The 27,371-nt window shown below is 43.7% G+C and overlaps 3 protein-coding genes across 5 annotated transcripts in view; 2 read left to right on the top strand and 1 right to left on the bottom strand.

The window, feature by feature from the left end:
- ANKRD27 (ankyrin repeat domain 27) overlaps positions 1–14,798 on the bottom strand; it is a 37,564-nt gene extending 22,766 nt beyond the window's left edge. The window contains exons 1-12 of one of the 3 annotated variants that reach the window (XM_083370836.1): positions 14,677–14,798; positions 11,247–11,381; positions 10,057–10,167; positions 9,336–9,492; positions 8,671–8,825; positions 7,913–7,972; positions 7,763–7,816; positions 7,609–7,674; positions 6,819–6,895; positions 5,968–6,089; positions 5,290–5,368; positions 3,066–3,198 (exon numbers count right to left, since the gene is read on the bottom strand). In XM_083370836.1, the coding sequence (XP_083226962.1) occupies positions 3,066–3,198; positions 5,290–5,368; positions 5,968–6,089; positions 6,819–6,895; positions 7,609–7,674; positions 7,763–7,816; positions 7,913–7,972; positions 8,671–8,825; positions 9,336–9,492; positions 10,057–10,167; positions 11,247–11,348 (1,116 nt within the window). In that variant the 5' untranslated portion in view covers positions 11,349–11,381; positions 14,677–14,798. Of the gene's footprint in view, positions 1–3,065; positions 3,199–5,289; positions 5,369–5,967; positions 6,090–6,818; positions 6,896–7,608; positions 7,675–7,762; positions 7,817–7,912; positions 7,973–8,670; positions 8,826–9,335; positions 9,493–10,056; positions 10,168–11,246; positions 11,382–12,161; positions 13,459–14,676 lie in introns of those variants that run through there. The other 2 variants (XM_083370837.1, XM_083370838.1) reach the window with 2 other exon arrangements.
- A 135-nt stretch (positions 14,799–14,933) lies between these two features.
- On the top strand, positions 14,934–16,091 carry RGS9BP (regulator of G protein signaling 9 binding protein). Its single transcript, XM_083370288.1, has one exon. It carries the CDS (start codon positions 15,332–15,334, stop codon positions 16,043–16,045), a length of 714 nt encoding a protein of 237 aa, XP_083226414.1. The 5' UTR covers positions 14,934–15,331; the 3' UTR covers positions 16,046–16,091.
- A 5,631-nt stretch (positions 16,092–21,722) lies between these two features.
- NUDT19 (nudix hydrolase 19) lies at positions 21,723–25,305 on the top strand. Its single transcript, XM_083370209.1, has 3 exons — positions 21,723–22,559; positions 23,398–23,605; positions 24,035–25,305. The coding sequence occupies exons 1-3, from the start codon at positions 21,891–21,893 to the stop codon at positions 24,238–24,240; spliced, it is 1,083 nt and encodes a 360-aa protein (XP_083226335.1). The 5' UTR covers positions 21,723–21,890; the 3' UTR covers positions 24,241–25,305.
- The last annotated feature ends 2,066 nt before the right edge of the window (positions 25,306–27,371 follow it).

The raw sequence follows: 27,371 nt of genomic DNA, 5'->3' as shown, positions 1-27,371 counted from the left end.
GTTTTAAAAACTGAGGGGTAGAAAGCTGCATTTAGGCAAAAGTACCAACGGAAAAAATTTAAACAAGTACTGGGAAACTGGGCGTCTTTTACTGACTCGTTTTACTTTTAAAAAACGGCACTCCATTCTCCAATTTATCAATGTATTTTATTTTACAGAAGGCAGCAAACATCTCCATCATCCCGACACATTTTTGCCTTCGACTTCTTCAGAGATTAGCAGAGTAACAAGTTATGAACAATCATCAAACTAGCAGCAGGCAAACTATTAAAAAGCACAACCATTTAATTCTATTCCACACATCATCTTCCTTTTTTTTAAATTTAACATGGCTTCAAGATTTAACAAGCAACCGTTGTAGACCAACCTCTGCCATTTTAGAAAGGAAAAGACAAGTGGCACAAGTTTGCTTGAGAAGATAACCCATCAAGAAGCAAAGTGAAAGCCTTGCCAAAGTGATTTAGAAGTGCAGAAGAGGTGTGAAAGTTTCTCCCAGAAAAGAGCCCCAAGGCCTTCAAACATCAAGTGATCCAAACCAAGCCATTAACCTCCCTCCCCCACCAAAGTTCCATTCTTTGTAGATGGCTCACAGGTGCAGCTTTGATTCAGGAACCATGTCCATCTCCAGCTTCGATTCAGATCAGGAGCACCTAAGGTTTTGGAAGTTTTTCTTGTCATCAACTGTGTAGCAACTCTATTGTCTAAAGCAGAAATGAGGTGCCTGTGGCTCTCCAAAATTGACCAACTAAAACTTCCAACCCATGTATTTTGGACCATGGACGAGGGTCTTAAAAGCCCTTTTGCTTCATGTCACAGAAAAATTCAACACTAGCTTAAACTCCAGAATGCTACATTATCTAGCATTCTGCATTTGGAGTGATTAGGTAAAACAGGCATTCTACATTAGAAAGGGCACCAGGCTAACTGACTTGGGGGGGAAGGGGTGTCATACCAGTTCAGGGACAAGATATAAGCCATATTCTAGCAGTGGCCAGGTCCATAGCCCACCTGAGGTGGACATTTCAGTGATACTGAAATGTGCCTTAGGCCTCCACATGATTTTAAGACGTGTGTTTTATTCTGCAAACACCCTAACAATTACAGAAACGGAGGAGGTGATAATGATTTTATGGCTGTAAGAATATTTCCAGTCACAAAAGGAATACTGGCCGGTGGATTAAAGTCCAATCAGGGGAAAACTATGGCCACCCAGAGTTGATTGATTGACATGGGCAGCCATAGAAATTGAACAAAATAAATAAACTTTGCTGTGCCTTCAGCTGCTGTGAAAGAGGTCCTTGGCATTTTCAGGGTATAATTGTTGATGCTTTATCACACTGCATCCAACTTTCAATTAAATGCAGAGCAACAGAAGCTGCTAGATTTTCATTAGATGGCACAAACTTGAACGAAAAGGCAGGGTGACCTACAGTAAACGAAGCCATCTAGCAGCACTTTGAAGTTAAAAATTAATCATTATTATGGTTAAAATCTGACAGCTATCCCTATATTCGTTCCAGAAAAGACCTTCCCTATCCACCAGCTTTTTAAAATTATCTTTTTAAAATTATCTTCAGAATGCCTTCAAAGCATTAGTGCTTTCTGAACTATCTCTACAATATCTGCTGTGATTTTAGTGACATGTTGACAACACTTTCCACAAGCCAAACAAGTTACTGCTGGCAGAAAATCACTGTAACTTGGCTGTATGTTTTGACATACAAATGTTGGATTTAGCACTTCACTCACACTCACTCAGCCCAGAATGTAAAGCTGTTCAAATATATTCCACTTAATGCATCAGCATGGCCCTAAACAATTTGGCTAGGCTCAGAAAACTGAAACCTAAAGGTGACTTTTTAACTCTAAAAAAGGACTAACGTAATCCTAAATCAATGGTACTTTGAAATAATCCATCTCTGGATGGCCCTCTGTGAACTGTTGACGCAGGCTAACTTTTGGTGTCACAGGAGGAGACAGATTTATTATATGCATGCCAGATTACCATCCCAGCACATATCTCAAATTAAGTCTGGTTCCATATATTCAATCAAAACCTATTCTGTCTTGGCCCCATCTATAGGTAATCCTCGACTTACAGCCACTTGTTTAGTGAAGTTAACAACGGCCCTGAAAAAAAGTGACTTACCACCGTTTTTCACACTTATGACCGTCACAAGAGCCCCATGGTCATGTGATCAAAATTTGGACACTTGGCAACTGGCATATTTTTAAAAGAATCACAATGTCCCGGGGAGGGGGGGGGAGTGTTACGTGATCCTCTTTTGCGACCTGACAAGCAAAGTCAATGGGGGAAGCCAGATTAACAACCAGGTTACTAAACTCATCAGCTGCAGCAACTCGCTTAAAATGGCAAGAAAGGTTGTAAAACGTAGCAAAACTCACTTAAGGAATAGCCTCGAAAGATTTTTGAAAGGCTCTTTGCTTTTTGGAAGGCTTTTGCTTTTCATCCTTCTTCTACCTTCCATTGACCAGTGGAGTCTAATGACGACCGATAATAATAATAGCAGCGCTGCACAATTATTGCAAAGGTACGACGCAACTTTTATCTCTGTTTTTAAAATTGTAATATGGTAACTGTTTTGGGGCTCACGTGTGATTGATTGTAAGTCGAGGACCACCTGGATTGGAATGCCGGACAAAAATAATAAAAACAGGCTCCTGCCTTAGGAGCTGATTTCTGTTAAGTACATAAAAGCCTACATCTACAAGTGAGATGAACGGAACAGCAAAGCCACCTTTACACAAGGATTTTTCCTGCAGGGTAGAATTTCCAGTCTGGGTTTGTCCTTCATGCTCTTTGCAAGCACAAAGGTTTATTTTACCTCAAGCCTTTATAATTCGCCAGCCTAAGGCTTCGGTTACTAAAATGCTTGAGCGGCCGACACAGGATAATGACCCGCTTTGGCAAATGAAATACATTTGAGAGCTACTCTCTGGGCTCCTTTGATAACATGGCTAGAATCCTGCAGACCTACAAAAAGGGGACACTGTTAGAGAGATTGTCCGGCTGGGATAGGATATACAGCATTACAGGGACTTACCGGTGTCCTGTCAGAAAGATTTCCTAGACGGATATATTCTATTGCAGCCTCAACTGAGGTCAAGCAATATCCCAGTTCATCCTTTGCTGAGCTGCAAAATCTGAAGTTTTTGATGTAGCTCAGGTTGGCCATCCTAGACAGGGAATAAAAGTACATAGGCAGTTCTCAGGTAGCAAAACAAAACCACCAGTTGACTCAACTGGGGACCCTATTTTTATCCATTAAAAGCGCTTACAACATTTCTGCATATTTTGATTATATAATCTCTATTCCAGTTAAAGAAAATATGCTCCAATGATGTTTAGCTCTTGAGCTTTATTTTTTTGCCTAGTATCACCCTGCTATAAAACTCGCCACTATGCATTTAGTACAAAACTCTGAAAAGGCGCCACAGAGTATTGTGTGGTGCACATGCAGAAAAAATGTGTGAGCTTTTAATCCTTGGTTTTGACAGTCAAGACACAAAGAATTAAAAATCAGCTTTAAGTTAAAACTGACATCCCAGAACCTGAGTATATTTCTAATGCACATAATCCATGTAATCCATGGAAATACAGCAGTTTAAGCAGCAGATGTTTCGTTTCCATCCACACATCACGCCGAATAATAGTCAAGGTCCCTTTCATAACATCCTATGCACATTTCAAAAATCCATGACCAAAAATACATAATGTTTGAGCTGGAGGAACTGCTGATGCCCGAAAGCAGCAAAAAACGTATGTGTACTGTTTAGTATTTATTTTTATTTTTATTTTAATTCCATTTATATCCCGCCCTTCTCCGAAGACTCAGGGCGGCTTACAAGCTTAGCAGTAGCCTTCATTCTATGTATATGCCTGCTTATTAGGGCTTTCACACACACCCCAAGCGGCATTATTACAAAGTCAGCTTAATTGCCCTCAACAATCTGGGTCCTCATTTTACCTACCTCGGAAAGATGGAAGGCTGAGTCAACCTTGAGATATTGGCATTTTTATGTGCCGCTGCTGTTAAAATATTATTATGCTTGGGATGGATGACCTTAGATCATCAGTGCTACATCATCATCATCACCACCATCATCTAGCATTGATGATGCTACCTAGTTTCAGTAATGAAATGTCTGCAAGAAAACAAGCTCACAAAGCATCGATGACCCCTCATTACTGGACCATTTGAAGCACATGAGTGGCTTTCAGAAGCCTCACGTGAAACATACTGCAATACTTGAGCTCTGAGGTTCAGTGAGAGTATGATTTTAGGGAGTGTGGTTATAATGTCCTGTTCAAGGAGGATTCTCTAATGGTGTGGAGCAGCCTTGGTGGAGCAGCCTTGGTGGAGCAGTGGGCTAATGCCTCCTTAAGTAACACCAGCTGCCTGCAATTAGTGCAGGTTCGCATCCCACCAGGCTCAAGGTTGACTCAGCCTTCCATCCTTCCGAGGTAGGTAAAATGAGGACCCAGATTGTTGGGGGCAATTAAGCTGACTTTGTAATAATGCTGCTTGGGGTGTGTGTGAAAGCCCTAATAAGCAGGCATATACATAGAATGAAGGCTACTGCTAAGCTTGTAAGCCGCCCTGAGTATTCGGAGAAGGGCGGGATATAAATGGAATTAAAAAAAAAATCAGAGCACTGATGATGTTGCCTAATTTGGGTAACGAAATGTCTGCAAGAAAACAAGCAAGCTCAGAGAGCACCTCATTTTAACCCTGAGCTACAAATAATTCTCCTTTATAGGATTCTTTCAAACAGGGAAAGCAGGCTACATACTGTTAGGCATATGGTGTTAGCCTACAATGTTGGGTTGAAAATATATTAACCATAATGCTATGTCTTTAAGTTGTTAATTGGCCAATGAGTGTGTAAGTGTTTTCATGGCCATAAGAGGAAGCTAGGAACGTAGCTTCTCTCTCTCTCTGAATTCACTGCTCTCTACTGTTACTGTTTTTGCTCTGCTGTTAGTTTACTACTGTTGTAAACCTGAACTGTGTATTGACCTCTGGACCGGTAAGAAGACTTTGTAGTTTGGATTACTCCTTGGACTGTTGCTATTGTTTATGACCTGGACTGTTTATTTTTGACTGTGCATTTTTGTTCTTACACCACCTCAAAGTAAAATACTTTTTGTTTTTATAACTCAGTGTATTCTTGTGTGACTTTTGCTGCTCTCAGTACCCTTCCTTGTCTGTGCAACTCTTTGGTAGCACAAGGAGACCTCTGCACAACAAAATCCTTAACACATACCAATTAGGAATTTCTGTTTTCACAAGGAGATAGAGCAAGACGGAGAGAAGATCATCGGCACACATGGTCTCCATGTTAACTGAACGGGAAAGAGAGAAGAAAAGAAATGCAGCCTATTTAGAAAGAATATCTCCATCTTTCTATTTAGGCATTTTAGAAATACGTTAGAAGGTTTCCTAAGACTATAGATCGACAATGCCAAATCTAAATAAAATTATAAATTAATGACAAATCTAACAACAATTTGTAGCAGTTTTGAAATGGCAAGATTCAAGAGCTTTGTTCTCCCATGAAGCTACTGCACCGTACTTTACTCCCTGTAAAATATAGTTTCTCGGCTGTAGCAATTTGAAAATATGTGCAGGATTCAACTCCCAGAATTCCCCAGCCATCTATTCAAACCTTCACCATCAGGCCAAGGATTAAGAGGACTTGAGCACAAAGTCCAGAGGTTCAACCACTACTAGTGAATTATAGTTTTCATTCCAACGCTCGCATTGCATGTCTCCATATAGTGAAAAGTGACTTCCTTGCATTGGCTCCGTTCGGTCCTCCATTTTCCATTTAAGTAACGCAAAGCACAATCTGGACCCGGATTTAAAAGCACACGGACGATGCTTTCAAGAGGGCAGAGAAGCCACTCCTTGGAACGGTGACTTCATCTCCGCAGTGACTCACCTCTTTGACTTGGAGAATGCATGATGATTTGGACCACTTTGCGCAAGCACAGGAGCTTCTGTTGTGGAGAGGTGCACTTGTTCAACTGCCCGAGTTCTCGCTTGGCACGTGGGATGTTGAAACTGGAAACGGCGCGGTCAGAAAGAAAAACGGCTTAGCGTGCAAAATAAAAGGACGTAACTTCTCAAAAGATATACAGGTAGTTCTCGACTTAACGACCAAAATTGAGCCTGTAATTATGGTCTTAAGTCGTCACGATGGTCATTAAGCGGGTCATCACGTGACCATGCCCAATTCTATAGCCTTTTTGCAGTGATCGTTAAGTGAATATAGCGGTTGCTAAGCAAACCCTTTGTTTTCATTGCGGGATGTTTGCTGCTGGAAACTAAAAGTAAATGCTGGTTTACACAACAGTTTCAGTGTTCATATATCCAAAATGAAAAACAGCCCAATGTTGCCGTGAGCGAAAAGTTAGGCCAAGATCTATATAAGGAAGGAATAGCAAATGGTATCCTTTGGGTCACTGGTCCTTTTAAAATATTTTTAATTGGGTTTTTAACTTTTGTATGTTGGATTTTTAATTCCCTGTAAACCGCCCTGAGTCCTCAGGGAATAGGGCGGTATATAAATGTAACTAAATAAATAAATAAATAAAATAAAACCAGTGAAACTCTCTTAATAGAAATTCATGAACCCTTCCATTCTTTCTTTGAAGAAGCAAGAAGTTGGCCTAAGAGCTGCCTCTTGTTTTCCCGGGTTTGTCCATTCTTTCTTCGCTCTTCCCAGGAATAAAATAAAACAAAACTCAACTGTGCTAGGAAAATCCTTTAAAAAAAGAGTTGGGAACTCACCTGAACTCAGGCTTGATACCCAGGTCTTTCTGCTGGAGGTCTTGTAAACTTCGGGTGATTTTGTTGAAAGCTGCATCCTAAGCAGGGAAGACATCAGTGTAAATCCCTGGCAGAAGAGGCTTTTAACAGAACTTTACCAACCTAGTACCCCTGAATAACTATAAGTCCAGTGACTCTATCACTCAACCTACATTTTTTTTGATGAAAAGAAACTAACAAAATCCAAAGCCTCAAGCGGAAACTGCACTAATATCAGCAAAGCTCGTACAGTAGCCCAGCTCCCTGCTTCAAAGGCATGCCACCATCCAAGCAAAAAGTGACCAAACTATTCCTCAATGGCTTGAAAAGCTGGTAGATGGGCATCTTTTGGTGCATGGATGTATTACTGCCTTCTTGTAAGAATGAAATTGTTCACTGCCCAGAGCCCCTCTCCAAGTGGTGGATAGTTAGGAAATATAAAATATAAATAAGGACGATGTCCTCTCCAATTTCTAGGACTTCAGGTAAGGTGCCATTAAAGGGTCCAGGAAGATGCTTTAGATCAGATTTGCCCCTTTAATTCTAGGAACCTTCTCCCCTGGTTTACCCAAGTTCTCATGCAGAGTTCTCACTCCCAAGTTGTCACATTGAAAATCCCACATGGATTTGGCAAGGAATGTCCGTTCAGTGCATTGAGAACCCTTCCTAACAATGCAACGATTCTTATATTCCAGCCTGGAGAATACTACATCTGTATTTCCCAAAGTAACTTTGGCACCTGGAGGACCCCCTGGCACATCTGGGTACCTACCTCACTGGCTTCAATGGTCCCCACGTATTTGAAGATGACATCATAGAGAGAGTGATGGATATACATCTGTACCAAGGGAGAAAAGCAAAGAAAGGATGCTGAAGGTTTGCCCAAAGGGGAACCAAGATCCTACTGACACCCCCACCATACTCACATCCACAGCTTGTTTCATCAGGTTCATCTGAAGTTCCTGCTTTGCAAGCATTCTCTAAATTATTCGAGAGAGGGAGAAAACAAAATGAATCTGAAGGTTTCCTAAGAAACACACAGTCCACATCTGTAACATGCCCACATCTGTACTTACAAGGTGGGAATCTCTCAACAGCTGCTGGATGCATTTGGTGTAGAGGGCATTCACAGAATCCTGAAGATCAAAGCAAAGTACATTGAGAAAACTAGAGGAGGGGGGGGAGAAGTATTCAAGCATTTAACAATGCCAGCCAAGTCTCATTGGAATAATTAAACAGATTGATAGGACAATTATAAAAGAATGTTGCAATTGTGTACATCAGTGGTTCTCAATCTTTTCTTCCCCATGGACCCTTTAAATACCTTTTATGGCGACGGATGATGGCTACGGACCATCAAGATTTAAATTATAACATTTCTTCAAACCTTCGTGGACCCCCTGTGACATTGTGCCCCCCCCCTCCCAGGAGTCTGAGGACCACAGATTGAGAACCACTGGTGTACATTATTTAGTGATACTTCTGAGGCACTCTCAAAAAAACTGCCCACAGACATTTTTCAAAGGTGGATGGTATATCAATTTAATAAATAAATAAATATGAAACATTGTGGTAACACCTAGAGCTGAACTCTGATTCAAACGATTTGCGAACAAAGCTCTTACAGGATTGTTCTACTTACACAAGCCAGCATATGACTAATTCATTTCCAAAGAAAGCAACCTATTTTAGGTGACATGCATACGACATGGCCAGAATTTTCACATGCCTCCTTCCCCCATAGAAGAGATTGGGGAAAATGCTAATTTAATGCTTTTAATCCTTTTGTCACGTGCAGTTAAGTATTAAATTCACTGGAAGTAGAAATACTAACTATATAGTGTCGCAGAATTTTCCTGTCATGCTCCTTGAAAGTCCTGTGGAAAGATGCAATAGCTTTATCAAATTTTTCTGCATGCCTTCCCAAGAATTCTTTCACATCTTCCATGTTTTTCAAGGAGTAAGAGTTGGATGCCATTGAGGACGGTTCTGAAATGGAAGGCACTTGTCAGCAGACAGAAATATCCTTGGTTACTCCAAGAATCAGAGGTAAATTCACACAGTGAAATTTATAGAGGCAGATATTAAAGAAGGATTAAGAGACTAGGATGGTTCTATTGGCAAACTTCTTCCTGGAATCCAAGAAGTCCTCTCTGCTTGTTTTGTGACTTGTTGACCCCTTATCCAAAGTCACGATTTGCTTAAACGTAGCTGGTTGATTAAGCCACAGTTAGCTGGATTTCTACAGCACCAAACCAAATTTAGAAACCAATATGGCTGGGTTCATTCATGACGCTGTATTATGATGGAGTGCAGTGGGTGAACCCAGCTGCAGATAAATTGTTCCTCACAAGTGTGTGAAGAGGATTTAAGCTTCGCTCCTGCAGGTTCATTTTTTTTTATGATTTCCGTTCAGACTGAAAAAGTTTTATTTGTACAGAGATGAGGCGTCTAAAATCTGGCCGAGCATCTACAGTCAACGATGTGAAAAACCTTTACCTTTATTGTCATTTTTTTCCAGAGGATGAGCTATACAAAGGATGTTAAAGCTCTCTTCCCTGTCATTATAAAACGTTTCCTCAAAGAGAACAGGGATCGAGCAACGCTGGTTAAATTCACCCCCAAGGACGATCATATTTCCTTGTATGAAGACTTCCTATATAGGGAAAGAGAGACAAAGGTAAAGAAGAATTCAATAACTGAGCAAGCAGTGACAACGTAAGACCTGCAGGCTCAGAGGCGCCAACAATATTCCCGAAATAGTATCTATAGATGTCCAAAATTAAATTAAGATTTAAAAATAGCCAAACTCCACAAGATCAATTGCTCTCATGAGGAAAGAGAAATAAACAACTGCTAAAAATCTCTTGAGATTTTGGTGAAGAAGACTGAAATCACTATGGCTATCATACCTGGTTTGCAAGTGTCCAGGTAGCCACTAAATGCAGCAAGAGATACCCCAAAATGCAATCTCTTTTGCTATCGCATGGACCTTCAGAATTTTTACAGCTTAAATAGGTTAGGCCTGGAAATCGCCAGCCGTGGAAATTACCATCCTTACAGATAAACGTGTCTACGTAATGCAGTCTAGACAGATTAATAAATCCTTTCATCGAATCTCGCTAGTTTATCGCATTTCTTAGAGCATCACAAATGAATTTGTTTGCCGGCCATTTTATTCTACAGGTGAGACTGCAGAAATTATTTCTACTGCCCTTACCTTTCCATTCAAAGTCTGGAAATTGTTGTCTGCTGCTTTAAGAATGTAAGAGTCAAACTGGCAAGCTGAAATGATGCTGTTGGAAAGGCTGCCTTTACAAGGTACCAGTATCTAGGAAAAAGAGTTACAGGATGTTACTGCACATAACCACATCCCAAATCCATCACATTTTGGCTAACTACGGTGTTAGAAATCAAACTACGGCATAGGGTTTCCTGCTTGAGCAGGTGGTTGGATTAGAACAGGGGTAGGCAACCTTGGCTCTTTTATGACTTCAATTCCCAGAATTCCTGAGCCAGCATGGCTCAGCTTGGAAACTCTCCCTTTCCCCTCAGCATGGCTGGCTCAGGAATTCTGGGAGTTGAAGTCTGAGTCATAAAAGAGGTTGCCCACCCCTAAATTAGAAGATCTCTAAGTTCCCTTCCAACTCTGTTATTTAACGATGAAAAGCAAGCAGGGCCTAGTACCCCCCTACTGGTTTGTCTCCAATTTCTATTTAACGATGAAAAGCAAGCAGGGCCTAGTACCCCCCTACTGGTTTATCTCCAATTTCATCAAAAGTTGAACATATAAAAGGTTGAGTGCCCGTTCTCCAAGAAGAACTAAACAAAGAGCACCAAGGAATAGATATCAATTATTTTTAGATTATCAATCAATCAACCTTTATTGTGGCCAAAGACCAGCATATATTAGATTTGTGTTTGCCCACCTTGGTATCTTGCAGATGTGATGGACTTCAACTCCCAGAATGGTGAGTTGGCTAGGGAATTCTGGGACTTGAAGTCCACACATCTTCAAATTGCCAACACTGAACACAGATTATACTGTACTGAATGAATCTGAGTGTCTTTTAGTTGCTCGATACGGGAGTTGCTCAAGAAACTTCTCAAATTATTCCCATCGTAGAAGCTATGTTCAACAGCCCCGTGATACCTCAATTACACACAGTGTCACCTGCCCAGTTCCTTCACCACAGAGATCAGACACAAAAGTATCTTTCTGACATTATCATGGGAAGTGGTACATAACTATTTTAAATAAGCTTGTCTCTATTGGCCGGGGAATTCTGGGACTTGAAGTTCCCACATCTTAAAGTGGCCAAGGTTGAGAAACACTAACCTAGCTGAATCCTATGCTCAACTCTTGGCCCTTCTAGAAGACAATCCTGGCAGCCGTTATAATTTACATACCGTTCCACGGAATTCGGCGACTTTCCTACACAGATCAGGCCGTCGTTTCTGCATGGTTAAATAGAAGGGGTTCCTCAAGAGATCTTCATCATACACAGCCATAGGGGCCACCAAAACAATCAGCCCAACAGCTTTCTGCAAATCAATACATAACCCCCAAGAAAAGAGTCAAATCTGAAGCAACATAATCAAAGAAAATAGTTACTAAAAAAATAATAATTTACCACTATCCTTTTAAGAAAGTGCTATCTACTGTATTCTAGTATTATACAGCATATGCCTTCTTGGGATCCAAAATATGTTTTGCTACACTACAGCAGGTTCTTGGTAGTAAGTAAATATTATGACTTCCTTGAAGCAAATTCAATTGCTCAATTTCAACTGACAATACAGTCATATTCGTGCAGGATTCTTTGGTAATACAGAAGCTCCTGCTTCCGAGATATTTTTTTTTTCCAATTTCTCGATCCATTCTAGAACTTCAGGATTTTCTGGTAATTTCCCAACTTACAAGCCGATCCAACCAACTCTTACATTTTTTTTTTAATTATAGTAGTCCAGTTCCTAGGTGTTGCCTCCTACTTCAAGAGTGATCTCCTCTTTGAGGGTTGTACCATAACTGCTTGGTGGCTTTCTTGAATTGCCACAGAGAAAATTATTGTGGCAATTGCTCCACTAACCTGGTACCTACACAATTTCCTGTCGAAGCTTTCCCATTACAAGAAAATTTTGGTGGATCAGGATTCATTCTCTCTTCCTTTCATGAGATAAGACTTTGGTTCTATGTTCTCCAACTTTGTATCCTCATGACAACCCCCCCCCCAGATAAACCAGACAGGAAACACAATTAGATGAACTACTACTTCTGTTTTATTGCAATGATTAACACAATCTTGTAAGTCTGAAGGCACAAACCTCCCATCATGACTTTTAAATGAGGCAGATCTTTCTTAAGTATTTTCCTCTGATTGCATCTCTTCCCCCAAGAGCATTTACATATACCATTGCTCCTCAAAATCTATTTGACTAGCTTCCATCATCTCAACCAACATGGGCCATGCTTTTGCTACCTGGAGACAGTGGGAATTATAGTCCAAAACATCTGGAGGCAACCAAAATTGCTTGTTTTACAAACACCACTGTAAACAATGGCTACTTAAATGTGTTTATCATGCAGCTATCACTGTTATGGCATAGCTTCAAATGTACACTTGTTAACATCTCCACCCAAGGAAGTTATAGCTGATAAAATACAGCACAGTGCTGTCTACATATACCACAAGCATATGACTTGGTACCATTTAGATATTAAGAAATATCCATGCATGTTTGAATGTCCACTTCAACAAATTTGAGTTTGCTACCTGCCTAAGCGTCTGCACAGTTTATTTCCCAGGAACCGATCCTTTAAAACACACCCGTTTTGACATTATTTCTATCTGTCTAATAATCAAATCAAACTGGGTGATCAAAATTCCATCAGAACATTAAAACATTACCCACAGATAACGTGCGAGAAACAGAAACTAGACCAAAACTTTGCAGTAAAAATAAACTTAAAAAGAGGAACCACACAAGCAATTGTCACACACTGGATGGTAAAGTTAATGCAGTTCTCTGCAAGTTAGAAAGTGTCAACATTCTTCGTTTTTAAAATGCTTAGGTCTCTTGTAATTTCAAGAGAATCCTGAGGAATAACTAAAACATTGCAATAAAATGTCACTCAAGAGAACAGAATCCATATTCTAGGCAGAACACCACTCAGCCTAATACCATGCTCAATCAGTGGGGATTAAATTATGTGGTACATGACTGGGCTGGGTTCCTGCAATTTCCGGTCTTTATTATTTATTTATTTATTTATTTATTTTATTATATTTATATACCGCCCTTTCCCGAAGGACTCAGGGCGGTTTACAGGGTGATTAAAACAAAAAATACAACAGTTAAAAACAGTTAAAAAAATTAAGATCCGTCCCTGAACAAATAAAACCCCAGTTAAAATTAAAATTAAAATTCTCAGCCTGGGCCAGAGAGCTCGAAGAGCCAGCTCTCTAAATCCAGTGGGAACTAATTTGAAAAGTGATATTCCTTTCGACCAGCGTTTTTTTCAACCTGGGCCGCTTTTGAAGTTGCTTGGACCTCAGCTCCCAGAATCCCCCTGCAAGCAAGGGATTCTGGGAGTTGAAGTCCACCCAATCGAAAGCTGCCCAAACCGGAAAAAGGCTTTTGTATTACGCTACCGTAACTGAATTCATCTCGAGTGCCTTTAGCTCAAGGGGTAGGCAACCTCGGCTCTTTTATGACTCGTGGACTTCAACTCCCAGAATTCCTGAGCCAGCATGGCTGGCTCAGGAATTCTGGGAGTTGAAGTCCACGAGTCATAAAAGAGCCGAGGTTGCCTACCCCTGCTTTAGCTGCTCCATTACGGGAGTTGCTTCAAAAAAAAAACCAAACCCAACATGTCAAATGATGTTTTCGAAGTCCCGGCCTTCTCGCACGGCAGCGTTAAGAGACCCATGGCAGTTTAACTTCCACGTGCCAACTTCCTCGCCTCGTGCCCCGAAGACGAGCCGCCCCAACTCAGCGGCCCCGGGAACCTTCCTTTCCCTCCCTTCTAAAGAGGAACCCGAGGCATGCAGAGGAAAAAGGCCGGGGCAAGAAACCCACGCAGCGCAGGAAGCCTTCGGATCCAGCCCGGGAGGGTCTCCCCGCGAGGAACCAGCCCGGAACCTCCCCGCTTCTCTTTGCAAACGAACGCCGAAGGTTTCGGGCTTTCGCTCGCCCGGGAGCGCGGGTGGAGACCCTGCAAGCCGCCCCTTCTCCGGCGGCCGGGGCAAGAGGGCCGGCCCCGAGCGTGTCCTGGAGCAGCGTTTTCCAACCTTAGGAACTTGAAGATGCGTGGACTTCAACTCCCAGAATTCCCCAGCCAGCATAGCTGGCTGGGGAATTCTGGGAGTTGAAGTCCACGCATCTTCAAGTTCCTAAGGTTGGGAAACGCTGTCCTGGAGGACTTTTTTTTTTTTAGCCCCCGGATACCCCCTACCCTCTCCCCCGTCAGCAGGGAGGGACCCCTCCGGACCGTCGGTATTCCCGACTTGCCGGCGAGGCTTGCCAACCTCGGCTCCCGCCGGAGAAGCGGCACCTTTTGGGGCAGGGGCTCCGAGCAATCGCCCGCTTCGGGGGAAGGAGCACGGAGGCCTGCAAGCAAGCAAGCAGGCAGGCAGGCAGGCAGGCCGGCAAGCAAGCAGCCACGGGAGGCTCCGCGACGCTTCCAAGTTCTCTCCCGGCCGCCCCGAGCAGAGCCATCCTCAGGACAGGCCCGGAAGGGAAGGGGCTCCCCGGCCGACACCCCTCCACCGCCTCCCCGACGCGCCAGCCCGGTTCCTGCCGCCCTGTCCCCGCGTCCCCGGGCCGGACGAGCGCTCACTTTCCTGCCAAGGCGGCCAGGGTCTCCTCTGCGCCCCCTCCCCACGGCGGCGACGGCCCCAGCAGCGACGGCGGCATCCCCTCTCCTCCGCCTCTCCTCCGCCTCCTCCTCCTCCCGCAAGCGCCGCCCGTTCCTAGCCCGGCCACCGAGGCGGGTCCTACCCAGCGGGCGAGCCAATGAGCCCCGGCCTCCTCGCAACCGCCCCGGCGAAGGTGGAGCTTGGCTGGCTGGCAGGCAGGCAGCGGCGGGGCGGCAGCGGCAGCAGCAGCGGAGCAATCCTCCCGGGGCGGCCCCGTCGGCGCCAGCTGCGCGCTATTTAACCCTAAGCGCCCAGACCGCGCCCGGCCCGCAGCCTCGGCGGGCTTAAAGGAGACGGTGCTCGGCCGGAGCCGCCCGGCGCTCGCTTCCCGCCCTCCATCCGAGGCAGCGGCGGGGGATGCGCGCCGGACGAGCCAGGGCGCCTCGCCTGGCCGGAGCTGCGGGGAGGGCTGCTGAGGAGGCGGCGCCGGGCTCCAGACGGGGAGGGCGCCGCCCAGCTCCGGCTATGCGCGCACCGGACGGACGGGGCTGCTCGGAGCAGCGCTCCGCCGGACGGCGTCGTCGTCGCCTGGCCTGAGCAGCCGGACCGGCTCCGCTCCTCCCGCCCGTCCCCGCCATGGCCCGAGAGGAGTGCAAGGCGCTGCTGGACGCGCTCAGCAAAGTCACCGCCTGCTACCGGCACTTGGTGCTGACCGTCGGGGGCGCGGCGGACTCGCAGGAGCTGCGCGAGGAGCTGAAGAAGAGCCGTCGGAAGGCGCAGGAGCTGGCCGGCGTGACCCGCACCCAGCTGACGGCCGCCCTGCGGGACAAGGCGCTGGCCAAGGAGGAGCGGGCCGAGTTCGAGCGCCTCTGGGTCATCTTCGCCGCCTGCCTGGAGATCCTGGAGAGCGACATGCGGCGCGCCCTGGAGCTGGGCCAGGCTTTCCCGCTCCACGTGCCCAAAAAGCCGCTCATCCAGACCGGCCTGATCGGCGGCACCTCGGCCGTCGCCGCCCGGGCCATGAGCGTGCAGAACATGAAGTACGAGGCCGAGCCCAACATCGACGTGGTGGACCTGACGGACCTGGAGCAGGAGATCCACCAGGTGGGCGAGATGATCTACGAGATGGAGATGAAGGTCAACGTGCCCCGGTGGACCGTCGAGGCCAAGCAAGACCCCGGCGCCGAGCTGAACTCCAACTTCAGCCGGCGCGCCTCTTCGCTGGGCGCCACCTCGGGGGCCGGCAGCAAAAGCCTCTGCCACCCCAGCAGAGTCCTGGCCGGGATCATTTTCACCGCTGTCCTCCTGATGGCCATCGCCCTGGCGGTGTGCGTGGCCAAGCTCTCCTAAGGCTGGGCGCTTCCTTGCAACTGGGGGTTTACCTTTGGAGTTCTACAGCAGCGTTTCCCAACCTTAGGAACTTGAAGATGCGTGGACTTCAACTCCCAGAATTCCCCAGCCAGCTATGCTGGCTGGGGAATTCTGGGAGTTGAAGTCCACGCATCTTCAAGTTCCTAAGGTTGGGAAACACTGTTCTACAGCAGCCACAGCGTGGGGACGGGGGCTGGATCGGCTGAAATGGGTGCTTTCAATGCCCCGCGATGGTGGATCCCAGAGATTGCCGTGGGTAGTATATACAGTATATACAATATATATATATATATATTATATATTGAAAGCCTGCTGGCTGGGCCTTTCACGGTTAATCATATGTGGGTATTATAACTACCACAGTAGGGATTTGACTGCTATTTATAGAAGACCGTCCTCAGGAACTGGAACAGAAATGTGGTTTGTGATTAAGCTGGGATTGGTGTGTGGGGGGGGTGTTTCATGTTTACAAATGAGTAATAATTTGCCCGGGATGCTGTGAATGAGAGGTCAAGATGAGAGAGGTTTAAATATAACGGGCGTTATCGTTGATCCTGAACCAAGTGGTTGCAGCCTCAAAGGCAGAAACTTGGGTTTGTGAATGAAAGATTGAACCGAAATTTGTTACTATGTGCAGTATATAAATCCAGATTTACGGAAGAAAACTTAGAGCAGCAATTTAGAGAAAGAGGAGGTGTTATTTTCAGCTTACTACTGTTTCAGGTTTGTTTTTGCAGGGGACAGGAGAAAAAAAACATCCATAGGTTCTTAGTTCCACATTAGCCAACTTTAAACACTTTACACATAAGTGTAAATCATTGTTTGAAGTCTACTGCTGTACCGCTGAATCCCATGGAATTCAGTGAGATTTTAGTTCGGAATATGCATCAGATGATGGCAGCTTCTTTCAGGTTATCTTTTGTGTACTGATGCTGGGATTGGTCTTGTATTTAAACTAAAATATGTCAAGATCTTCCCGCAAGTTCTGGGTTTTAGACAGGATTTTGTCCTCTGTGTTTAGGGCTAGAGACTTAATCCTAAGGGAAGTAATTCTATTTAAACAGGAGGAGATGCTGAAAACTATTCATTCTAAAACAGAGAAGTAAGGTTTTAACAACCTCTCAGGTGTGCTTATTCATTAATACATGAGAAAATTATGGGACTCTTGAATCAAGTTTCTATAGTTGTATTGATGGAAATAATTTAAAGGATGGTGTAGAGCTTGAAAACTGAAGCTGTACCGGTCAGCAAAGACACAGACCTTAAAATTAACCTAAAATATCTTGAGTTTGGATGTCAGGCCAATTATGATGATTACCTTGCTTAACTGAAAAATTATATTAGATGAGTTCCTGGCATTAATAGATAACGGTAATCTGGCAGCATAGAGTAATCCATTATATCTAAGCTAAATTTACAGGTTAACAGCAGCCCTTCTATAGGTATGGATTACCTGCAAGTTACTGTGCAATTATTAGAGACAAACAGGAAAATAAAGTGTCTAAATTTCTGTTTACCAATCTGTTAAGTCCCATATTTTACATTTGTGCATGGCTTTAGAATCAGTATACTGACCCCATCACTTGCAGTTGGACATACGCAGTCTTCTTTTATATTAGCTTTACAAGGGAAATCACCAGATTCAGTGGGTGAATTTCTAAAAATTGAGGTTCATTGGAATGAGGGGCTCCAATTCCTGAGAATACTTTGAGCTATGGAGCTGACACCCTATGGGTATCTTTTTAGAAATAAGATTTCTTTACAGGTAGTCCTCGATTTACAGCCACAATGGAGCCTAAAATTTCTGTTGTTAAGTGAGTCATTTAAGTGAGTTTTGGCCCGTTTTATGACCTTTCTTGCCACGGATGTTAAGTGAATCACTGCAGAAGTTGGTAACCCAGTTGTTAAGTGAATCTGGCTTCCCCATTGACTTTGCTTGTCAGAAGATCACAAAAGGGGATCTTGTGACCTTGGGAACACAGCAACGGTCATAAATATGAACCAGTTGACAAGCATCTGAATTTTGATCGCATGATCATGGGGAAGCTTGCAAAGGTCGTTAACTGTGAAAAACGGTCAATAAGTCAGTTTTTTTTCAGGGCTGTAACTTTGAATGGTGACTAAATGAAATGCTGTAAGCCGAGAACTACATCTACTTTTTAGCTCCTGAATCAATATGCAAAAAGAACAGGGTTGAAATGCAGAACATAAATAATTAAGTTTACACTTTGAGTGGCTAGCACTAATGGATGCTGTGCAGTCAAACAAGATTCTACATTTGCAACCAAGCAAATCTAAGTATTTTACCTCAGAAATAAATAGTGCTGTGTTCCGTAGGCAAGAAAATACTGCATTCCCAGGTACTCTTAAAAGCATCAATATATTTTGACAGTTGATTGTAAATGTCTGCTTTCTAAGAAGGTTCTAGGAACAGGGCTGGGTGTCACAAGGATGTCAAAACTATTCTTTTTGGTGCTAAAGTACCCTTCTCTGTTGACTGTAGCGTGATTCAAACAGCTGCTATTATATTGTTCCCTTTCACTTGAAGAGAACATTCCTTGTTTATTGGAAAGATCCACATTTGCTTGTTAACAAGGGCTAGATATTTCTCTTAAATACATCTGGTATATTTTATGAGAACACACCTAGACTTAAAAAGTGCTCTTAATAGGCTGCATGCAACACTGTTATAGGATGGGAGAAAGAAGCTGCAGGAAAATAATTGCCTAGTTGGAATGCTCCCAAGGCACCTTTTTAATTTGGAATTAAAACAGTATTCTTTGCACATTGAGAACTCAAAAGTCCAGATTAAAACCATAAATACATCATTGCAAAATACTAATTTTCCTGAGAGCTAGGTTACTTTTATGAAAAAAAATACATGGAAACAGTTCCTAATTCTAGTTAAGATTTATTTTCCTAGCAGACCTGATTTAGCAAGGGGCTCCTCACGTGTACACATCAGTTAACTGTGTCTGCATTGTTTTTCTCTCTTAAGCTATTTCTAAATTACATCTCATCAAGTCCTGACACAGGATTGTCGCCATCTAATTAATATCTTAGCTCAGCTCTCATCGCATCTGCTCAGCACCATTGACTGTGCAATATAGTTTAGGGATAGCTGTTTTATCATGTGTGCAAAGCTGACCAGATGCAAAGGAGATCAAGACTGATGGCATCCTTAAATAATACTATCGAAAAAATATCTTTATATGGGATGTATATGTGCCAGATTGATCTGCAGGAACTGGTGAAATAATCTAAAACATGATATGCTTCTGTTCATCCACAAAAATGTAAGGAGCTGTTCACTTTCACATCTGCTCAAAGGTTCATGACATAGTCATTGTCTTATGTTTCTTTCTGGAAGAAAATATCTAGAAATCTCATGTTTAGGCCATACATACCACAGAATTTTTTTGCTGGAGGTTTTCTTTTAGCTAGGTCTTAAAGCCTTCAGACTCTTGTTTAAATGACTAATCATCAGCCCTACAACCATGATGATTACAGTGACATGATTAAAATTATGTATTTATTTAAAGTTTATTTAAAGTTAAGTTGTTTTACTCTCTTTAAAAAAATACTTGTTAACTGTCTTGTGTTTACAGCCATAGGTACTTTCGTGGTAACAAAAGTGTATGTTTTCATTGAAAAGAAAAAAAGAAAAGTCCCTTATTAATAGGATTCTTTATTTTAAAAAGTCAAATTCTGCTGTATTTTACAAGTATGAGGAAGTTGAGATTACAACAGGAGTGGTAGTTGAGGAATTATGAACACTGAATGATTTTTTAAAAGTGTTAATTTCTTCCATTCCGATGATTGCTGGGTCCATATTAAAATGATTGTTTCAGTATTAGTGTGAACTGGCATTATAAACTGGCATTCCATGATTCAACAGTATTCTTTTATGCTCAGGATAAAACCTATTGCTATTATTTATTTAAAATAAAGCCTCTTCTATTAACTTGCCAGTCTTTTGAACAGATTGCTTTTAAAGATAAATTCCTAAACGTGTGTGTGTGTGTGAACTTCGTTAGCAATATTTCTCTCTCACATATTTTCATAAAGTTGTTTGACAAGAATGCTGAATTATAGGCCTTTAAATCTTTTCCTCCGCTATGTTTTTAAGCTTACAGTGCCAAGCTGGGACAAAAATGCACTTATGTCCCAAATGGCCTGTTGTACTTATTAAAAATTCAAACTTCACTCACAAATTAGGGCCCTGATTGAAAGATGGCATTAAAAGAAACATTGATGCGTTTTACACTTCATTCCACTTGTTTCTTGTATTCCAGTAATTACAAATGGAGTTGGATTCTGCTTCATTGCCTAAGGTAGAAGAGATGCACATTAAGTTTTCTTTGTCAACAGTTAATAGAGAGTATTCAAGCGAAGCAAAGACTGTAGTCTTGGACATTAAGACGTTAAGACTGAATACTTCTGAACATCAAGGAGAGAAGCAACCCAGAACTCGGGAAAAATTTCCTAACAGAGTAATCAACCAAGGAACAACTTGCCTCCAGAAGTTGTGGGTGCTTCATCACTGGAGGCATTCAAAAAGAGACCGGGCAATCATTTATCTGAAATGGTATAGGGCAGGGGTAGGCAACCTTGGCTCTTTTATGACTCATGGACTTCAACTCCCAGAATTCCTGAGCCAGCATGGCTCAGCTTGGAAACCTCTCCCTTTAGCCTCAGCATGGCTGGCTCAGGAATTCTGGGAGTTGAAGTCCATGAGTCATAAAAGAGCCAAGGTTGCCTACCCCTGGTCTCCTGCTTGAGCAGGGGTTGGATTAGAAGACCTCCAAGGTCCCTTCCAACTCTTATTCTATGTTCTAAGTATGATAACAGAAGAATATAACACACTTTCAAGTTCCCCTTTGAAAAACTGCAAAGCATTTTGTACATTAAAATTCTGAGCCATATGATTCCCTTGGATGTAAGCTCAATTAATGATGGTGCGAGTAATTTAAGCATAATCTTGCAGAACTAAACCATGGCGTCCATGTTTCATAATCATGGCTCAGTTTAAACATTTCTTCCTTAGGAAAGAGCTACAAGATGTATAGTCGACACAAGAATCTGCCTTTTTCATCTGCAATATTTGAATTGCCAAAATCTCCTTTAATATCTCTTATGCTGAAAATTAAGAGTCATTTTCCCACATCTATGCTATTGTACTAAGTAAGTTTTCTGACCCTGAAAAACAGGCTCATCACAGAACTGCAAATTATTATTTTTAACATCAGCGAGCCCAGAATAAACATTCATCTGTCTCAACTACTACCTCTTCTGCATCCCCATTTTTACTTAGCCGCTCTGTGAAGAGTGGGGCTCACTTAAGTTCACTTGTTTCAGTGACTTAAGAGTTGCGTAAGATCAGCAAGTTAAAAATAGGCAACGTTACGTGACAAGCTTACCCTACAATAATCTGAACGTAAGCTAACCCAAGTTTGCCTGATTTAACAACGCTTCTGCCAGCCCTGTAAGGTAGACCAGCTCTGAAAATCAATTCCACAGGATGCCTAAAAAGCAACTTTTACCTCACCTGCCTCCCTTTCCCAGCCCAGGAGGCGGCGCGTCCCCAGCCTGCTTCCCAACGCCCGGCCGCTTTCCCAACCCTGGATGAAATCTCCCCAATCCCCGGAGGGCCGGGAGGAGCAGCGGCGGCTTCTCTCCACCCAGCCTACCTCGCAGGGCTGTCGCTGCGGGGACTCGCAAGGCCAGGAGACGCGGCCACCTCCGCCCCGCGCGCGCGCGCGCAGAGCCCGGCCGAGCCGAGCCGAGCGGCCGCCCTTGGCCCGCGGCCCTTCTCCCTGCCGGCATGACCTCGCGGCCCTGGCGGGAGGCGGCCACGCTGCTCCTGGCGGCGGGCGGCGGGCAGCCTCGGCCCTCGGCCGCCTTCGACTACCAGGTGCTGCTGCTGCAGCGCAGCGCCCGGAGCTCCTTCCTGCCCTGCGCGCAGGTCTTCCCGGGCGGCTTGGCGGAGCCCGCCGACTTCTCCCCCGCCTGGCGGGAGCTGCTGCCCAAAGGGCCGCGTTGCGGGCTGGGCGCCGAGCCCCCCGCCCGGCCGCCCCTCTTCGCCGCCGGCCGGCCCGAGCTGGGCGAAGCTTCGCTGCCGGCCGACGTGGCCTTCCGCATCTGCGCCATCCGGGAGACCTTCGAGGAGAGCGGGCTGCTGCTGCTGGAGCCCGCCGCCCAAGAGGGCGCGTCCCGGGCGGAGGCGCCGGCTCGGCTGCTGCCCCTGGCCGCCGGGCTGGAGGAGTGGCGGCGGCGGGTGCAGGGCGACCCGGGCAGCTTCCTGGAGCTCTGCCGCCACCTGGGCTGCGCGCCCCACCTGCGGGCGCTGCACGAGTGGGGCAACTGGCTGACCCCCGTGGGCCGAGCCGGGCCCGGCGGCCGCCGCTACGACACCGCCTTCTACCTGTGCTGCTGCCTCGGGCAGGAGCCGCCCGCCGCCTCGCACGACCGGCAGGAGGTGGCGGACTGCCGGGTGAGGGTGCCCGGGTGGCAACTGGCAGGGTGGTTGGCGGGGCCTCCTGCAAGCAGGGCCGGGACTGGGCAGAGAGGGGAGCTCCAGCCTGGGATCTGATCAGTTACTTGCTTCCAGAAACCTGGTTTGCATCGTGGGTTGGCTGGACATGGGGAAGGGAGTCCTAAACTATTGAGCAGGGGTCTTCAAACTTGGCCCTTTTACGGCTTGTGGACTTCAACTCCCAGAATTCCTCAGCCAGGTATCCTGGCTGAGGAATTCTGGGAGGTGAAGTCCACAAGTCGTAAAAGGGCCAAGTTTGAAGACCTCTGCTATTGAGTATTTCTCACCTTAGCCAGGTGAAGATGGGTGGACTTCCGACTCCCAGAATTCCCCAGCCAGCGTGGGGTAGTCCTTCACTTATGACCATAATTTGTGGTGGTGGTGGTGATGGCTAAGTGAACACCACAGTCTATAAAGTTAAACGAATGCCCGAGTCACTAAGTAGTGGTTGTTATGCGTGAAAACCCTGGAAATATGTTCAGAAATATTGATCCAAAATTTCACTTGTCTGTTTTGCACACTCGAAATATATTGTAATCTCTTTTGCTACCTTCAAATAATATTTAAAACGATTTATTTCTGAACTTGCTAGCTGACATATGGCAGCCACTGTCAGACTGATCACTAATAAAAGAGCTAAAAATAAATACTAATGTAGACTAAAGCCGTCACTGAGAGCACCAGGAAACAGAATTAAGAGTTGTACAAAATATGTATCAGTTCTGCAGAATATCCCTTTAATTGGGAAATTGCATAGCCTGGAGATTGACTTTAATGCTTTATTTTTTTTTTTCAGTGGTCAACCCCTTTAGAAGCTGTTGAACTTTTTAACTCGGGAGACATCTGGGTAGCACCACCTCAGCTTTATGAGTTATGTAGGCTCTGCCATTTTTCATCCCTTCACAATCTGGAGAGGTTTAGCTCAGAACGAGCTTTAGAAGGTTGTGAACGCTGGATGCCAGTTCATTTGGTGGCTTCAGATGGCCTCATGCATTTGTTGCCAGGTAGGTAAAAATGAAGAACTGGCCTTTTGTAAAAAAAATTAACACTAAACAGAAGCTGCAAAATGAATCTGCTTCTCCAGTAAGTGGGTGCTGGGACCATACTCCAAAAAGTGGATTGTTTAGGACAAAAGATAAATAATGTTAGGAAATTAAAATTTCATAATTTAAATTGCACCTAGTACACTTAGTAGGATTAATGAGCAGATATTCATTAATCTTCTGTTACATTGAATATACAGTATATTCAGCTATAATGTTACGTACTTGGTGGTAGCTGTGTACTGTGAAAGCAGTAATCGTGGTTTGTAAATCTTAGATCATTGCTTAACATGTTTATGAACCCAGTAAATAAAAGGTAGAATTTGATTGCATTCATACCATTTATACCTGTAATTATACATATAACCGAGAGAAATAATTATATTTTAGGTGACGATTTATATCCAAAAGATCCCGATTTTACTGGCGAAAGGAAACCTGTGTTGACAACAAATAAAAACATTGAAGAACTAATGAAAGAGGTCAAAAATCTTCACCGGATAGTGATACGAAGCCTTAATAATGTAACTGTCCACATGAATATTGAATCCAAATATAAACATATAAATCCAGTTACAGTGGCTTCTAAAATGTGAAATAATGCGGATTGCAACAATCAGTTGTAGTATTTCTCATACTGGGATTAGTTTTGATGTTGGAATAACAAAGAATTAATACACTGCCATCTTGTGGGCATACCTGAATATTTATGTACATTATTTCAGTTTCAAGTTGTGTTGATCAGTATAATTATTCTTGTCATGCAAATGTGACACTTCTGGAACAGAGATCTATCTTCTGTGAACCAAAATTTAATTTGTTTGTTTACTTATATGTTATAGCTATACTGAAATATCCTTAAAAGATTTGAAGTAGTTTGCAACTTAAAGACAATAATTCAGTACTGTAAACAAAAGCTTATCAAATTGTATTTTAATTTAATTAGTTTCAGGACAGTGGATATGACCAAGAGATTGAAGCTCCACGCCTTTTTAATATGCATTTAGTGCATAAACACACATTAAAAGGGGTGGAACTTTGATCACCCACAAGCATCTGCTATTTTAAAGGCAAAGACTATTCCTGCAGATGCTCCTGTTGACCAAGAGATCATTTGCCAAAACTGAAAAGAACTGAACACTTTGAATGTATCATAATAGTATTGTTCTCTCTACCTGGAAATCATATTCAAAATAAGTGCACTGCAAGATTGTAAAATTATTACCGGTAAATGCATATTATTCAGAACTGTATCTGGGAAGCACTGTTTTAGATTAACTTGTTTATGCTGACTAACCAGGGAATAAATTCCACTGAAGGCTTGGACCTCTGTTCTTATTTTTTGAAATGTCACCTGTTGTGCCTTTACATTAACTGAATTATGTAACCCTAATGAGTGTCTGTTAAAAATAAATACTTTTAGCAGTATTTTTATGGATCTTTTTTATTGCTAAATTAATTGTCCGACACATGGTCATTTCTCCTCAAATACTATATATTTGGAACCAGCTGGATTTTTGTTAAGATATCTGAATGGAAATCCCGACTCTGCAATACAATCATTACAAATGTTTTAGTATTGTCTAAGGATCAGATGCCTTCTTTTCCAGTAGTTAAGAGCCCAATGAATCCAATAAAACATGGGATTCTAGTAATACACTAGTACAGGGGTGTCAAACTCAATTGAGCAATTGCGGTTGCCCTCAGGGGGCCGGGTGGGTATGGCCAGGGTGGGCGTGGCCTACTGGGTGGGCGTGGCTAAAGTCCGTATGGCCTACTGGGTGGGCGTGGCCAGCTCTACATCCTTCGCGTCAAGGGTGCCTATGGGGGCCTGGGCAGGAGTGGGACAGATCTGAGGGTCTCTGGCAGAAGGAGGGTCTCTGGGCCAGGGCCAAGGCAGTGGGGGCCGTTCCCTCACTGTTTCCAGGATGGCTTCGCGGGCCACATGAAACCACTTCGCAGGCCAGATCTGGCCCCCGGGCCTTGTGTTTGACATGTCTGCACTAGTACAATAAAACCAACCAGACAATGGAGGTCAAAAGAATATATATTTATTTAACCTATGGTTGCCAGGTAACTTTGGGTGGCAGCTGCATACCTGTCTCCCTTTTTATAAGTTTTTAAAGATTTAGTCAATCATTTTCAATAGAATGGGCTAGCTTATTACAATCCTTCCTAGTCAATCAGTATGAACCTCTTCCTCCTCGGCAATCTTTCCTTCTTTCATATCCTTAAAAACAGTTTCCTTATCTATAATTACCCACAATGTCTATATAAATGGACATTTTATTTTTTTTATTTTTATCCCATTTATATCCCGCCCTTCTCCGAAGACTCAGGGCAGCTTACAAGCTTAGCAGTTCTGTTGTAATTATTATTATTTTATTATTATTATTGTAATTATTATTATTATTAATTATTATTGTAATTATTATTTTATTATTTACTATTATTTTATTATTTTAAGGTAACTTATCTTCTGCATTTGGGCATTAGGGTTTAATTTGTTTTCAATTGTACATTTTGATATTTATGTCACTGTTCACCGCCCTGAGTCCTTAGGGAGAAGGGCGGTATACAAATCAAATCAAATCAAATAAATAAATAAATAAATAAATAAATAAATAAATAAATAAATAAATATCTTCCTATACATCAGATGTATGCTTTCCTTTACATCAGTATGGCTGTGTATTTTGTTTATGATGGCAGCAACCAGCCTTCCTGTCTTCGAGAAATAAAAGATAAAATAGAAATAAAACTTCCGGCTCTGCGCAAACGGACCGCGCGTCTGCCAAAACCGAAAGCTAAACTGGGGGGGGGGGGGAGGATGCCGGCGCATGCGTAGTCGTCGCGGGCCCGCCCCTTGAGACAAGATGGAGCGTGCGTCAGGCAGCGTCGGCGCCGAGGGCGTAAGTGAGCATGCGCGGGTGGGTTCGAATGGCGCCTTTGGCGGGAGCCTCGTGCGCGTGGAAAGGAAGCTTCTAGGTCGCGAGGAAGCCGCGGAGGGCCGGTGGGCGGGAGGGGAGGCCTCGGCCGTTGTCTCCCGGCAAGTGCCCCTCGTCCTCCTCAAACGAGAGGAGCTCCCTTAGGTTAAAAGCCAGGGTCCCCCGTGCATGGGTGGTAATGGTGGGTGGGAGGGCGATAATAATAGTAAAAATAGTAATAATACCATTTGTTTGTGTTGGGCTTTGGCCCAGCGAGGTTTTCATCTCGGCTGAAGGATTGAAAAACAAAAATCAGTCTCCGTCGTATTGGAACCATGATTTAAAAAGTCGTAAACACAACTCCTAAAATCTGGCTTGGTCCTTAAAAGTTATTTAATTGTTAAAATGTGGCAGCCGCTCAATGGGCAACACTCTTGCTTTTTAGCGTGGGCTCTTCTAATTTAAATTTATTCTCCTGGTTTCCCACTAGCTGCCTGCTCTGGCTTCCCCGACTTCTCCTTTGCTCTATTTTCATTTCATTCCCTTTTTTAAATATTTATTTCCCTGATTTCCCAAGTAGCCGTCTGCTCTGGATTCCCTGGGGATTTCAGCAGGTCCAATTCTGGGTAGCACTTCAGCCTCCCTCCCCACCCAGTTCTGAACAGCTTAAGTGAAATGGGGAAACTTAAGTTCCTTGGAAAGAAGAAAAGTGGTTTAGAAATCTAGGTATAGCTGTATTTATTTGGGTGGTGGGGAGGAGACAGTTACAGGGGCCAGCTGAACTAATCATTTTTTTATAG

Source organism: Vipera ursinii (genome assembly GCF_947247035.1).
Source record: "Vipera ursinii genome assembly, chromosome: 10".
Taxonomy (NCBI): Eukaryota; Metazoa; Chordata; class Lepidosauria; order Squamata; family Viperidae; genus Vipera; species Vipera ursinii.
The sequence above is the reverse complement of the archived record's forward strand: the minus strand, read 5'-3'. Positions and strand labels throughout refer to the sequence as shown.